At 35.2% G+C, this 14503-nt stretch overlaps 2 protein-coding genes and 1 long non-coding RNA gene across 3 annotated transcripts; 1 reads left to right on the forward strand and 2 right to left on the reverse strand.

The window, feature by feature from the left end:
- The first annotated feature begins 1700 nt into the window (after positions 1–1700).
- Positions 1701–10861, forward strand: LOC117933987. Its single transcript, XR_004654400.1, has 2 exons — positions 1701–2070; positions 10528–10861. It is a non-coding gene; the product is annotated as an uncharacterized LOC117933987 (long non-coding RNA).
- Positions 6926–8052, reverse strand: LOC117933984 (acidic endochitinase-like). Its single transcript, XM_034855573.1, has one exon. The coding sequence runs from the start codon at positions 8008–8010 to the stop codon at positions 7117–7119; it is 894 nt and encodes a 297-aa protein (XP_034711464.1). The 5' UTR covers positions 8011–8052; the 3' UTR covers positions 6926–7116.
- A 168-nt stretch (positions 10862–11029) lies between the features above and the next one.
- Positions 11030–14184, reverse strand: LOC117933985 (protein CURVATURE THYLAKOID 1A, chloroplastic-like). Its single transcript, XM_034855574.1, has 5 exons — positions 13961–14184; positions 12626–12720; positions 11972–12079; positions 11805–11876; positions 11030–11284 (listed from the first exon to the last, which is right to left on the reverse strand). The coding sequence occupies exons 1-5, from the start codon at positions 14103–14105 to the stop codon at positions 11219–11221; spliced, it is 486 nt and encodes a 161-aa protein (XP_034711465.1). The 5' UTR covers positions 14106–14184; the 3' UTR covers positions 11030–11218.
- Positions 14185–14503: the final 319 nt, after the last annotated feature.

Raw genomic sequence — 14503 nt, forward strand, 5'->3', positions numbered from 1 at the left:
GGGAAGTAATTGTATTTATATCATTTTTTTTTTGTAAAAAGATATAATTTAAATCTCGTAAATCAAATATTTTTAGATAGTTTTTTATTTTAAGTATCTTTTTGGTTTAATATATTATAGACATGTATTTTTCATATGCATCCCTACTTGATGACGAGACTCGTTTTTATGTGAAAATTTGATTTTTTTTGAAAAAGTTGAAGTTATTATTTATTTTTAAAAGAGAAGACAAAATAAGAAATAAAACTCAATGTTTTTCAAATTAGATTGGCTATTGAACTGAAAAAGTTAACGGTTCATGATTCAACTTTGTACATAACCTATAAATATATATAAAAAGATATTTACAAGAGTCCATAGCAATGAAACTAAATAGAAGCGATGAAAGAAAATGTGTATCTAAATAGGTTTACAATAAGTTTAATGCTCTCTTTTTGCTTAAGGTCTTATGCTCTATTTATAGTCTTCTTGAGCCTCATTTTCTTTCATGAAATTTAATTCTCCACGTGTTACACATCTGTGCTAAGCCAGTATAGCTCAACTACTAGAATACCAATAAGAGTAATGAAATGGGCCAATGTAAAACAAAAATGAGTCTAAAGTAAATATCAAAAAATACAAAGCTTTCAATAAGCCCCAAAACAACCCTCAAATTAGTCTAATAAATTTCACTAATAAAAATGAGCCCAAATTAATAAATGAAACCCAATAGAAATAATCAACATGCTATAGGCCTGAGTCCAAAATTCTAAATTAATAACCAATATATAAGTCCAATCAATCAAGGTAAAATGTAACAAATCAAAATAAATTCAATAAGGCCTAAATTCAATATCACAAAACCAAAATCCAATAATCAATGAATCCAAATAAAACCCAAGTCAAACCCAAATAGTAAATATGAATCAAGGTCCAAATGATATTTAAATCACCTAAGCTCAATGTAGACCCAAATGATCTTTAAATCACCTAAGCTCAATGTAGACCCTTTATTTTGTTTCTTCAGTACATGTCCTATTGAGTACTCTTTCAATACTTCATAGTAATTCCTTGGTAGTCGATTGATACTCATTAAGCTTCTTTCTTAGTTACCTTCATAAATCTTTTGGTTCAGGGACTCATCTAGACCCCACACTGTAACTTTGGCAACCCCTTGAATTTAGTTTAGTGTTTGTTTTTTTTTCTTTTTCACTTAGATGTTTCAAGGTCACACTTTTGTTTGTTTATTCTTGATTGCATGATTTTGAGTTTAAGGTGAGTATTTGGACTTGATTTCGATCATGAGAAGAAAATCAAGAGATGATTTTCTGATCTTTGATTTCATAAGTTTGATATTTTGATTTTTATTATATGTTGCATTATTTGAATATTTGGTTACATACACAGACTTGTATTTTGGTTTATTTTATTTATTATTTTTCTTATTTCTCAACCACATCATTTCTAACTTATATTTATTTTATTCTATTTTGCATGAGCAAATTGGTTCCATATTTTGGAAAGGAGAATCTAAGGTCACAAATTTTTAAGGAAAAATAAGGTCAACACTCAACAGGCTAGAATTTTTTTTTTTTTTTTTGGAATTGAGAATCGAAAAGAGAAGCTTTACCTTTCATGCATAGGGTGGATGGAGAAACCAAATAAAAAAGCAGTAGCTTGCATATGGGAGTTGGATCTAATTATGGGAAGAAGATAGCACCACGGTGCTGCATCTGGACGGCTGCCTCAAGCCATTGAAAGGCAAGAGCAACCCACGTCCATAAAAGGAGAGGATTATGCAAGAATAAGGATCTCGGCTGATTCTTGAGAGAGGGCAGATTCGGGGGCTGTGAGAAAAGAAAAAGGGAACCAAAGGGTGGACTCTGGAGGCAAGGGGGGATTCTGGACGACAAAAGAAGAAAAACAGAGGAGGGCAGATCATGCATCTCGGTTGATTCTTTAGAGAGAGGAGCAGAATAGAGAGAGGGGGGAACATAAAACGAGGGCAGTGAAGAGCAGAGAAGGAGAGAGAGGGGGAAGTAGAGGAGCAGGATAGCAGCAAAAGAAGAGAAGCAGAGGAAAGCTTTCCAGGTATGATCAGTACATCTCTTATCTTCCGCTATTCTCTTTTCCTCTTGATTATTAGGTGTTATTTGCTACTTGATGTTTCTGTTGATTATTGGGTTTTTTCTTTTGCTGCTTGATGTTTGAGGAATCATGTTCAAATTTTGTTTAAACTCACCTTGGTACGTTCAGTTGTTTTTAATCCATTGAAAGAGCATGAAATGTGGCTTATTTGCTGTACTTTGTCTGTTTCTTCTCTGTTCTTCTTGGATTTCATTGCTATCTTTCTGCGTCTATGTTTCTGCCCTTTTCCATCTTTGATACCTTAATCTTTGGAAGTCATAATAGCATGAATATCTTAAGAAAAGCTGAAACTTTGAAGAGGACCATGTACAGTGTGGGTTGCTTGTGGGGTTTTGCACATGGCTGCAGTTTGTTGAATCAGATTGGGTATTTCTTCTTCAAGGCAATAAAGTTGTTGGATGTGATTTAGTTGGCTGCAGTGGTTGCTCCTACTTCTGGGGTTCTCTGTTCGCAGTATTCTGGGTTGTAGTTCTGGCGGGTTTTTCTTTATCTCAACAGTGGCAATACCTTCAATCAAAGCTACTGTCATGGAGGGATAATATCTTAAATATGATTAGTACCTTTCAAGCCAGCAGGATACACGAGATGACTCCCAGGCAATGCAAAGATCTGTATACTCATCTGAAGGTGATGGTTTCTCTGGTTCTGATTTGGGTCTTGGCTCCACTTTTCAGAAGCTCCATCTTTGTTTCATTCTCCTTTAAAATAATGAAGTAGTGGTACGAATCTGCTGAGGAAAGAATGTCAGCTCCAATTGTACGCCCAACCTGTCTTTGGTTCATTCCCTTCACTTTTCGCGTGCATGTAGTTTCGGAAGTGGATGGTCTCCCTCATGAACTGCAGATTCTTGAACTTGGTTCCAGAGATTACTGGTAATGGAGAACTTGCAAACTTTAACAAGAATCTCAAATAAAGAAGTTCCGTAAGCTGATCGAAGCTCATGAAAGTGTCGAACCATCTCGGGGCCTTCACTCCCTGAACACAGCTTAGGTTCTTATTTTTCCGTAAGCTGCAGCTGTACCAGAAAGCAATGGAACGGAGAAGACTCTCACCTCGGAATGTATTCATCATGGATACAGGGATAGGGGAACTACCACAATCTACTTAATTTCCTTTGTCCGTGAAGTTCTGTTTGAAAATAAGGTGCATGAGCTCATGGGAGTGAGAGGATGAAAGTGATTCATTAGATGGGAGAAAGAGTGGGCTCTTCTGGAAGTGAAATTATAGGACTGAAAGCTCCGCCGTTTGCATGAAGTCCTGTCATAGCTTCTCTGAGAGATAATATAGCATTCCTTGAGCCTAATGCCCTATTCCAGACAAAGCTTCAAGTAGCCGACAATGATCAGAAACCAAAGAATATGGAAGTGGAGGTTGGTGAAAACAGCTTCCAAGAATTGAGAGAAGATCAGGGCTGCTGAATGTACAATGGATTAGAAAGTGTTGAATAAGAAAGATCCAAAGCCAATAAATGCTTTGAATCTAGAAACTAGGTTGAGACTGCTGAACATAGTTCCACCTGTCCGTCACCATCCTCCCCACGTGCATGCAGTTGTGGCCATGCATGTTCACCCTTCTTACCTCAATGCAGTCTTCCAAGTCCCAAACACGCAGCTCCTTGTTTTCCCAATTATTGAATTGATTTGTTTTCATCATTTTTTAATTCTTTTACTTCAACAACAAAAAAATAATAATAATATTCCAATAATTTTTTACATGCTTTTTAAAATTGGTTTTAAAACTTTGTTTTTGATAAATTCACTTCTTTTGAAATTCCACCTTAAAAATCTTTTCTAGTTTAATAAAAATCTTTTCTTCAAATTAACTTGCAGCCAATTTCCTTTTGGCATGCATTCTTTTATTTTTCTTGAAAAATATTTTTCTCAATTTTCTCAATTTTAATAAACATGGTTTAAATCCTATAATTAATGGAATTCCCCCAAATTTCTATGATCCCTCCTTTTTGACTATTAGGAATATGAAGCTTATGGACTTAATTCATGCAAAGATAAATTGGTCATTGGTGGGGTGCATCACATGAGTTTTCTCCTTTGACTTTTGGCTGTTATGCTTAGTGAATATGGATTGATCTTTGCCTTGCTCTATGACATACTTGTGATTATTCTATACTTGTTATTGTACACTAATCCTGTTTCTCATGTAGTGTGTAATTGACGGCCCGATGCTAAGGTACATACCTAATCTTCAACTTTTGAAATTACATGAATATGCATGTTATTGTGAGTTATGTCCATATTTGATGCTATCTCTGATTGCCATGATGCTTGCTTGATTTTCTCTAATGAGATCTGTGTTATATATCTTGTTGTTTGAACTAACTCTGATGTCTTGTGATAGTGCTTAAAAAACATTTTAGGTATATACCCTAACTCTTCTTTATGATTGCGATTTGAATTCTTGTTTGGAATGCTAATGTTAATAGAATTTCATAATCACCTTAGCTTTTCTTGGTACCCTAAGTCAATTAGTCAATTGCCATATTTCCCTTAATCTAGCTAATAGAGACCTGTTTAGATATTAAAGAGGTGCTACTTCTTTGAGGTACCTTCCAATAGGTAATATGATCCTTAGACCCAAACTCGAGCTTTTTGAAGATATGCTTTTTCAAAACTACGAAGTCAAATTTTCTTTTAGGGTTTTCTTTTTTGATTTATTTTCATTTTTAAAATAAAATAAAATAAGTGGCATATATATAGTCTTTCACCAATAAGAAATCATGAAAAATGCGGGTCCGCACTCAACCCAAAGTCCACAAATAACATCTAAATCAAGTAAATGCATACTTAAAAATAATGAAAATAATCAATATCAATCAATGTAATATAAAAATAAAATAAAATAAAATAATCAATTTCTTTAGGAAACCATGGATGGAAGGTGGCAAAGAAGTAGAAGTAAGGGAAAAGAGAAGAAAAAAAGAATAAAAAAACATAAAATAAATAACAAAAAAAAGAAGAAAATATGTGAGGTGAGAAAGAAATAGAAAATGAAAGAAAATGAGAGAATAAGAGAGGTGGGGGGAGAGGCAGGGAGGGGTGGAGGGGAGTCATCGAAAATGGTTGCTGTTAGTGGGGGCCATCGATCAATAGTGATGGTGGTGGCAGGTGAGAGTGGATGGGTGTGGAAAAAAAAATATAAAAAAAGAAAAAGAAAAGAGAGTCTAATGACCAAAGAAAAGATGCAAAATTGAGAGAACAATTTTTTCTTATTGACAATATTTTTTCATGTCTTTTCCATTGCACTCTCCTTATTTTACATAAACTATTAAATAGAAATAGAAATTGAATAAAATAAAAACTAATTCTAAGGATTCTTTATTTCCTTAACTAATTAGGAATAGAAACCAAAAATTGAGGGATCCTAGGGATCATTTATTTGGGTCGTAACATCCTCTTCCTTGTTAAAAGAAGGAAATCCTCTTAATGGGTGGTAATTGACTATTCCAATTCATTCTGATTCCCATAGAGTTCAATGTACTCTCTCCACTTTTGTTAGAGTCCTTGACTTCCTTGAGAATTGCCTTCATTGTCCCTTCCTACAACAAGGCTAACCCAATGGTTTGGGCTAGTGTGTGTGGTCGAAACATGGTGACTTGATGAAAAGAAACATGAGAAAAATGAATGAAAAGGGTAAAGAGCGAGGAGAGAACAAATGAGAAGAGAAAAAAAAAAGTCAAGTGTGAATGAGAAGAAAAAGAAACTTGCGAAAAATGAAAAAAGTGAAAAGGGAAATATGAGATGAGAGAAAAAATGGGAGAGTCGGGTGTGAAATGGGGTAAAAACAAGGAAAGAAAAATGAAAGAAGTGAAAAGGAAAAATGAGAAGAGAGAAAAAATAGGAAGAGAAAAAAAGGGGAGAGAGTTGGGTGTAAATGGGAGAAAAAAGAAGGGAAAAACAAAAAAAGAAAAAGAAAGATAAAAGGAAAACTAAAAAATGAAGTAAAAAATAATCAAATAAACAAATAATAATAAAACAAACTTAAAAAGTGAGAATAGATTTGCTACAAATTTTGGGATTTACAACTATTTTAACAAATTTATTTATTTATTTATGTATTTATCTAATTATCATAGGATTATCACTATCCAAGTTGTCCAATCATCTCCTTAATCCTTATCTATCCTTTTTTACTTTATCATCATTTTGATTATCATTTTTTCCACTAGATTAATATATGTGTACTATTTGCTATTATGATATGGTATCAAATAGCTAATTAATAAATTATTTGTGTTTCATCCACTCTTTTAATAAATGTTGAGATTAGCTTCGGCTTAGTAATAATCTTGCCCTAGACTGAATTATGGCTTTGATTCTATTATTTTATTTAAAAATAATTTAAAATAAAATAAGTAGGAAGCCTGCATGTTTTTCTAAAAAAATAAAATAAATGAAACTTTTAAGGCTATGCTTGATATGTGAAAGTTTAAAGAAAAAAATAAGGAAAAATTATAAATTTTTTATTTAACTATAAAAAATACAATAAATAATATTAATTTTAGGATGGTAAAAGCATGATATGTATATTGAAACTAAATTTTGTAAACTTAAACTTTTAAAAAATCTTGTCCTTCTATAACATGCACCAAAACTTATAAGTATATAGGTAAACCTATATATATATATATATATATATATATATATATATATATATATATATATATATATTTTATATATAAGTAAAATATAAAATTATTATTATCATTTTATGTTTGTAAAGAAAATAAGTGAGACTAATTGGCATCTATTGGGAATCGTTGGCCCATTTTAGGTTGGAAAATCTAAGCCTTCTTAGTCACGCATAGCGAAATTGATCATATTTAAAAGGAAAGTCAAGGACAACTGTTTCCAATTTTCCATACAATATTCCCCATAATTTTCTCTTTCATTTTTTCCATACATTCATCAAGGATGAAAGCTTATTCAATCTATTACTATTGATATAGATAGACTAAGCAGAGAAAGAACCAGTTCACACACTGCTCTTAATGGTAGAGCTATATCCACTCTGATCATCATAGTACTTTGACCACAGCATCACACCTCCATACTTGGGTGATGTCTTAATGACCGGAAGAATTTGAGAGGTCAACACATTGGCCGGAATAAACCCGCTTCCGGCAGCTGCAGAGGCTGCCGGCAAACCCAAGAAGATCAGTGAATTTATCGATGAAGTCCACCGGTTCCATGAATTCAGAGGGTTAGTGGTGTTGGCAGAAGTATACTGGCATGGGGGATTGTTATAGAATTGCACCCAAACATTGTCAAAACGGCCTGTGTTAAGAGCAGTGCCCATGAACTTATCTGGGAATGGACACTGAGGGGCTGCAGTTAGGTATACCTTCCTCCCACGCTGACTGAAACCCGATAAGGCTCGAGCAAGGTCGTCCCAGTACTGGGTCGAACCGAGCAGGATGACAAAGTCTATGCCATCTAATACTGCATCACCTAATGGCCGAGACGATGATCGTCCTCCCAAGAAGTTGTTCCACAGATAGTTGGCTACGTTTTGGGCATCATCGGAAGAGGACAGAGAGTAACTTCCAATCGCACCACCTATAGAGAGCATGACCTTAACGCCTTGACTTTGGCAGTTACTTATGTCGGTACTGACGGAGGTGCAGCCATTGGAAGCAGAGTCGCAATGGCCTGCAAGGTTGATTTCAGGGGTCTGGCCATTCCCGAACTTGTTGAGGAAGGCTATGTTAACGTAGGAGTATTTTCCGGTGTTGCAGGTTTGGGTTAGGGTCCCTTCATTGCCGTTTTGGCCCCAGTAGATGGCGATGCCACCGGCATAAGTGGTCTGGAGGAAAGCTAGGACTGAGAGGGAGATGAGCAGAGGTGTGGATTGGGGGGTTCTAGCCATTCTTGAAAGAGCTGTTGTGGCCTGTGCTTGATTAATGTGTGTGGGGGTGAGTCCTTTTTATAGAGTTCTAGAGTTGAGGGTCGTGACTCGCAAACTTTAACCGAGTCATGTCTTTTCTCGTTGGCTCTATAAATATTAACAAATAATAAGATTGAGAGAAGCTTAAAGACGATATTAAAATGTTATGATCATGCAAGCCTTTTTCCTAGAAGTTTCCCTAGAATGCTGGGCATTTTCAGGACATAGGAAGAGTTAACTTCATGCATTTTCTGACTCATTTCTCCCGACCAAATCCTAAATGCAAAGTATGAGAGAAAATGATAGGTTCCCACCCTTTCCATCAAATCTGAGAATAACTCTCCTGCATCAACTGGACCGGTTTCATCTGAAGAGGCTTTGATATGGATTGAAGAAAACCTGTTGGAATCTGTTTCACAGAGATTATCATTATTCATTATGCACACGGTTTTCCAAGAGATGAATCTTCATGAGACAATTGCTACATTTTTTAAGATACAAATGGTAGGAAATCACAACCGAAATTCCAGTATATGTCAGGTCATCTATGTCTCAATCCTATCTGGAGAACATAATGCCATCCTTCTCATTTACCAGAAAAATTGTTAAACCCCACGAGAAAGAAAACAAATGAACCAGGATGCTCACACCCAACTCAAAATATTAACCTGGATTTACCATTTGGTATGGTATTCACCAAAGTTTTATCTTAACTTATGATTTAAAATATTGGTCATAAACACGATGTTATAAAAATCCACAAAATCCCCATTCATTTTAACCCCAAAAAGATACCAGCCCCGGAGCTGAAACGGCTCTCAGTAGAGAACTGAGAGACAGCACACCAACATTGGGCTTCTAGTTCAGTAAATCAAAATTTCTCCCACACATTTATGGAAAAAAAATATTTGGATAAAGGGAACTCTGAGATCAACTAATCAAAGTCCTGGAAAAGAAGTTCCACCTTTAATAGATTTGAACTGATAAGCTTTAGAATCAACAACAACTCCTCAATCTATAAAGCTTTAAGTAGCTATCTTTTCAGCAAAAAATAGAAAATGAAGCCAAAATCTCTAATCCTCCTCTGACTAACTTCTTACAATAGACGCAATAGCTTGAAGTAATCTTTCAAAAAACCAAAGTACACTGCAGCTTTTAGGGCATAGCTATCTGAACTACGGCTGAAACCCAATAAATTCTTCGCAATTTTAAATCAACAAAACACACAGACATTCTAGAAAAATTGAAATTACCCAGTACCCACATCATTCATCAACCGTATTTTCTGGGTTTGTAAAATCCAGCTTAAAGCTATCGAAGGAGCAAAGATTCCAGAACAATTCAAACCACGATTAACCAATATACAATTCAGTAGAACGGATGCCTTGTACATAAACAAATTACTATGCAATGATGATTTTGCATATTAAGTTTGTTTATATGCAATTTTTGTCACATACTTGCATCTCTATGGTTGTACACTTGTAGTACATCTAACTGCATGTGTCAAGTTCTGGTTTTTATGGGAAAGCACCACCTATACTTTGGCGATGAACTCATAAATTCATAATATTATTCAAGACTTTGTCTAGCTGACATGTTTGGGACTAAATGTAAACCAGTGGTCGTTCACTACCATAGGCTGGCCACAAAATTTTCAACTTTTCATTCTTTCGGGCCTATTTATCAGTTCATTTCAGGCCAGAAAATCCCTCATTCCATCAACTCAATGTTTGCTCTTTACTGGGTCCAGACCCGTTCATCTTTGTTCCTCATGTATGGTTTCTGTTTCTAGGTTCTCATGAGTGCACTGATTGCTACCTTTTTCTTTTCTTCTTTAGTGTTTTTTTTTGTTCTTGCCTCGAGTCTATCTTCTCACATTTCTTTACTCCTTGCTTCTGAACAATTTTATTTTATTTTTGATGGTTTATCATTCTGTACCTTCAGGCACAATAAGAATATGTTTGACAGTGACTCTAGAAAATGTTTTTGACATTTCTAATGTTTAAAATTTTTTATTTTTTAAGTATTAAAAATACTATAAACACTTATAAAAATCACTGTTAAACGCGTTCTAAGTCTCCTAGTCTCTTTAAGAAATTTGTGCAACAATATGCATCAATCAAACATCATCCCAGAATCATCTCTCAGTTCATGTAGAGGATTCATACTTTAGTCCATTTATAGATTTAGAATAAGCCAATTAAAAATGAAATTGAAATAATTATCTAAGACTTTCTAGGCACAGTGGTAGAGTGGAAAGGATATCTAATAGATTTCAGGTAGTGGATAAAGATTTCTTGAATTTAGTTGCATTTAAAATATTTCTTCTCAATATTGATAGATTTTCTAAGGTGAATCAGCCACATGTTTCTTTTTTCGGCTAAGCTTATTCAGCTTTATGATTTTTTTTTTTTTACTAAAATCCTGTTGTCCACTTTAGCTTTTACGGTTTTAAAATACATCCACATAGTTAAGATGGGTTCTTTACATATATAGGAATTTCTCTCCAGATATGGAATATCACAATGATACCATGACATTGTGTTCGACAAAATTGCAAGGCATTTGGACAAACACCCAATGCAGGATCGATTGACACTGATATAATTTATTGCAACACACTCCTCCATATGGAATGTACAAATTGGATGCAAAAGGGAGCGAGTCATTTCACGAAATGCTCAAAACCCAGGAACAATTGTGTGCTGATGGGGTTAAATCCAGACAACAAACATATAGCATGAGGGCTTTTGTGGTAGCATATAAGTAAATGCAAGAAGAACCTGTTTAAGTTGATTTTCTTAGTAGATATGCTAGCATGGTTTTTTTTTTTTCTTTGATATCCGTGGATGTCCGAGCTACCTTACGCGCATCTTGACTAATCCCATGGGACCCTGAAGTTAATGATTGGGTAAACCTCCAATGGCCTTATGGGGACTCGAACTGGTGACCACTGAGGAGCAAACCCAAGGCCGGACCAATAGATATGCTAGCATAGTTGAAGCTATTTGTGAAGAGAATTGCTAATTATATTTTCAAAAACAATCTGGTTGATACATCGACCACTACCCAAGAATATAGTACAGGATCCAAGTGTCTCTTATGAAGAACATTAGAATATCCATATCTTTTAGGATCAAGGATCATACAAAATGCAAAACATACTATTGCCTTGCAATTGGTGAGGCTATTCACTTCCTGAAATCTTTTTCTTCAATGCTTCAATATCTGTGGCCAGTTCCTTTCGGCTTGACTGGGAAAATAACCACAATTGTTAGCAACATGTAGTTTGCATTATAAGACCATAGCTTATGCCAAAACAATATTAAAAGGAAATTGAACACATAAATCCATGAAGTATTAAGAACAAGTATGACTTGCAATATTAGGAATTTTTCCTTTTTTTTTGGGATAAGAAAGTAATTAAAATTTACTAAAGTTTAAATAGCATGGAAGAAGCATTCACAGTGCCTGCCACTATGGATCAGTCAAGAATAATTAGAAGATAAGTTGCAGCAATTTTGTAATGATTTGTGAATTATTGAAAATAATGCCACAAATTGAGGTTAAACATGCTTAAAGAAGCACGCTCATATAACTTGGACCTCCAAAGAAGTCAGAGATAGTTTAATATTATGCTTATAATCCAATTGTTTCTTAGACGACATATTTGATTAGAGTATGGAGTCACATTCGTGGCATATTATAGTCACTGGAGATGCTAATTTCAATATCAGACATGTCAACTCATAGAGAGGTTTTTCTGATTTTACCTTAAAGAGAAGGTATCGGTAGACAAACCATCCAGTATATCCAAGTCCCACCAACTCCATGATTTTTGGAAGCTGGCAAATGAAAGACGGATTAATTCAGAAGCTTTATATTCATTACCCAAATGTATGTTGTTTATTAAAAATAACAGAACAGTAAGATCACTTACCAAAGGGACCGAATTGATAGCACTAACAATGATGGAAGACAGCCAAACTGCAACTATTGCCCCACCTCCATAGATAAAAACTGTGGATTTGTTTTCGAGTGCATCCCACTGTTAAAAGGTAAAGGAAATTTAGACAGAGGCTTGTAATAAAATGGAAAAATATGACTGACTGCTTGGGCAGTCAGACATGATCCCAGTCTTGAAAGAAAAAAGAAAAAAAAAAAGAAAAAAAAAAAAAAAGAAAAAGAGAAAACTCGGCACTCTATAACCTAGAGGCCATTGTTGTCGGTCTAGGAGTGCAAAGACCCACTAGATCATGTAGTCATAGATCAGAGGACAGACACAGTAACTAGGATGGTGTCACTTCCATATTACTGAAAAATTGAAGGTAATAGTGATTCATCTTTATGCCTAAGTTTGTTACCTGGTAAAGGCTAAACTCAAGAAGGGTTGAAACCATGTAGTACTAAAGGGTGATCATTCGGATATCAATGCTTATACCCATTAATGTTACACATTGTGATAAGTCTCATATGTGTGTAAAGACACCAAAATCCAATGGCCATAGGTGGAGTTCACTGCATGCATTTTCTGACTCATTTCTCACGACCAAATACTAAATGCAAAGTATGAGAGAAAATGATCAGTTCTCACCCTTTCCATCAAATCCGAGAATAACTCTCCTGCATCAACTGGACCAGATTCATCTGAAGAGGCTTTGATCTGGAGCGAAGAAAACCTGTTGGAATCTGTTTCACAGAGATTATCATTATTCATTATGCACACGGTTTTCCAAGAGATGAATCTTCATGAGACAATTGCTAAATTTTTTAAGATACAAATGGTAGGAAATCACAACAGAAATTCCAGTATATTATGGAACCAGCATGTCAGGTCATCTGTGTCTCAATCCTATCTGGAGAACATAATGCCATCCTTCTCATTTACCAGAAAAATTGTTAAACCCCACGAGAAAGAAAACAAATGAACCAGGATGCTCACACCCAACTCAAAATATTAACCTCCACCTCACACTAAGATCATCATACTTTATTTGTATCATTTTTTATTTGTTCAGTTCCATCGAATTTACCATTTGCCATGGTATTCACCAAAGTTTTATCTAACTTATGATTTCAAATATTGGTCATAAACATGATGTTATAAAAATCTACAAAATCCCCATTCATTTTAACCTCAAAAAGATACCAGCCCGAAGCTGAAACTACTCTCAGTAGAGACAGCACTCCAACATGGGGCTTCTAGTTCAGTAAATCAAAATTTCTCCCACACATTTAAGGAAAAAATATTTGGATAAAGGGAACTCTGAGATCAACTAATCAAAGTCCTGGAAAAGAAGTTCCACCTTTAATAGATTTTAACTGATATGCTTTAGAATCAACAACAACCCCTCAATCTATAAAGCTTTAAGTAGCTATCTTTTCACCAAAAAATAGAAAAAGAAGCCAAAATCTCTAACCCTTCTCTGACTAACTTCTTACAATAGACGCAATAGCTTGGAGTAATCTTTCAAAAAACCAAGTGTGGATATTGCTTGGGTCCATTGGGTACTCAATTTCGAGAAGGGGTTTGGTATTTTACCAAATCCAACAAAGCCCAAAATTTTCAACAAAAGTACACTGCAGCCTTTAGGGCATAGCTATCTGAACTACAGCTGAAACCCAACAAATTATTCGCAATTTTAAATCAACAAAATACACAGACATTCTAGAAAAATTGAAATTACCCAGTACCCACATCATTCATCAACCGTATTTTCTGGGTTTGTAAAATCCAGCTTAAAGCTATCGAAGGAGCAAAGATTCCAGAACAAGTCAAACCACAATTAACCAATATACAGTTCAGTAGAACGGATGCCTTGTACATAAACAAACCACTATGCAATGTTGGTTTCTTGCATTTTCCTACATTTTCTCAGCATCCAAACAGAGCTTGAAAAAAAAAGGAAAAAAGAAAGAACGGTTGTACCTGAGAAAAGCTTGAGAGAAAGAGAAGAGGGGCGAGGTGGAAGATAAGGCAGAGAAGAGCGGGGATGAAACGACGTCAACGGGAGGCGTGGCCTTGATATGGCTGCAACCATGGAAGACGCGCCTGCTGTGTAAGCTGTAGCCATGGCAATGCCTCTCTCTCTCTCTTTCTCTCTCTACTTCCTCTCTCTAAAACCCTCTGTCCTCCACTGCTCCTTACGTGGTTGACCTCTCTGTCATTCATTACTGATATTTGTTTATTTATCCATGATTTTTCACCCCTTTTTTCTTAGATTCAACAATGGAGTCATTGGATGACACGTGGCATATGGAGGACTCTGATTGGTGGATTGCCTAATCTAAAATCCACACTACCGTCCACACCCTGTTGTTGTTTTTTTTTGTAGGGTACCCCACAGACAAAGCCCACTAGTCCCATCTTTTTCTCCTTTTAAACAAGGACAATCGGAAATCCAAACACAAGGGCATGTAATTGAACATGTGTTGATTTTTGGTACTCTTTGTTATAATTTAATTTAATTTA

Source organism: Vitis riparia, chromosome 16 (assembly GCF_004353265.1).
Source record: "Vitis riparia cultivar Riparia Gloire de Montpellier isolate 1030 chromosome 16, EGFV_Vit.rip_1.0, whole genome shotgun sequence".
Classification (NCBI taxonomy): domain Eukaryota; kingdom Viridiplantae; phylum Streptophyta; class Magnoliopsida; order Vitales; family Vitaceae; genus Vitis; species Vitis riparia.

What these genes read in the sequence shown, in the direction of transcription:
- LOC117933985 (XM_034855574.1), bottom strand. Translation starts at nt 14,105, where the DNA reads ATGGCTACAGCTTACACAGCAGGCGCGTCTTCCATGGTTGCAGCCATA. An exon ending in TCTCGGATTTGATGGAAAGG is followed by an intron (nt 12,080 to 12,625) that starts GTGAGAACTGAT and finishes ACCTTTTAACAG; the next exon opens with TGGGATGCACTCGAAAACAA. An exon ending in CTATCAATTCGGTCCCTTTG is followed by an intron (nt 11,877 to 11,971) that starts GTAAGTGATCTT and finishes TTCATTTGCCAG; the next exon opens with CTTCCAAAAATCATGGAGTT.
- LOC117933984 (XM_034855573.1), bottom strand. Translation starts at nt 8,010, where the DNA reads ATGGCTAGAACCCCCCAATCCACACCTCTGCTCATCTCCCTCTCAGTC.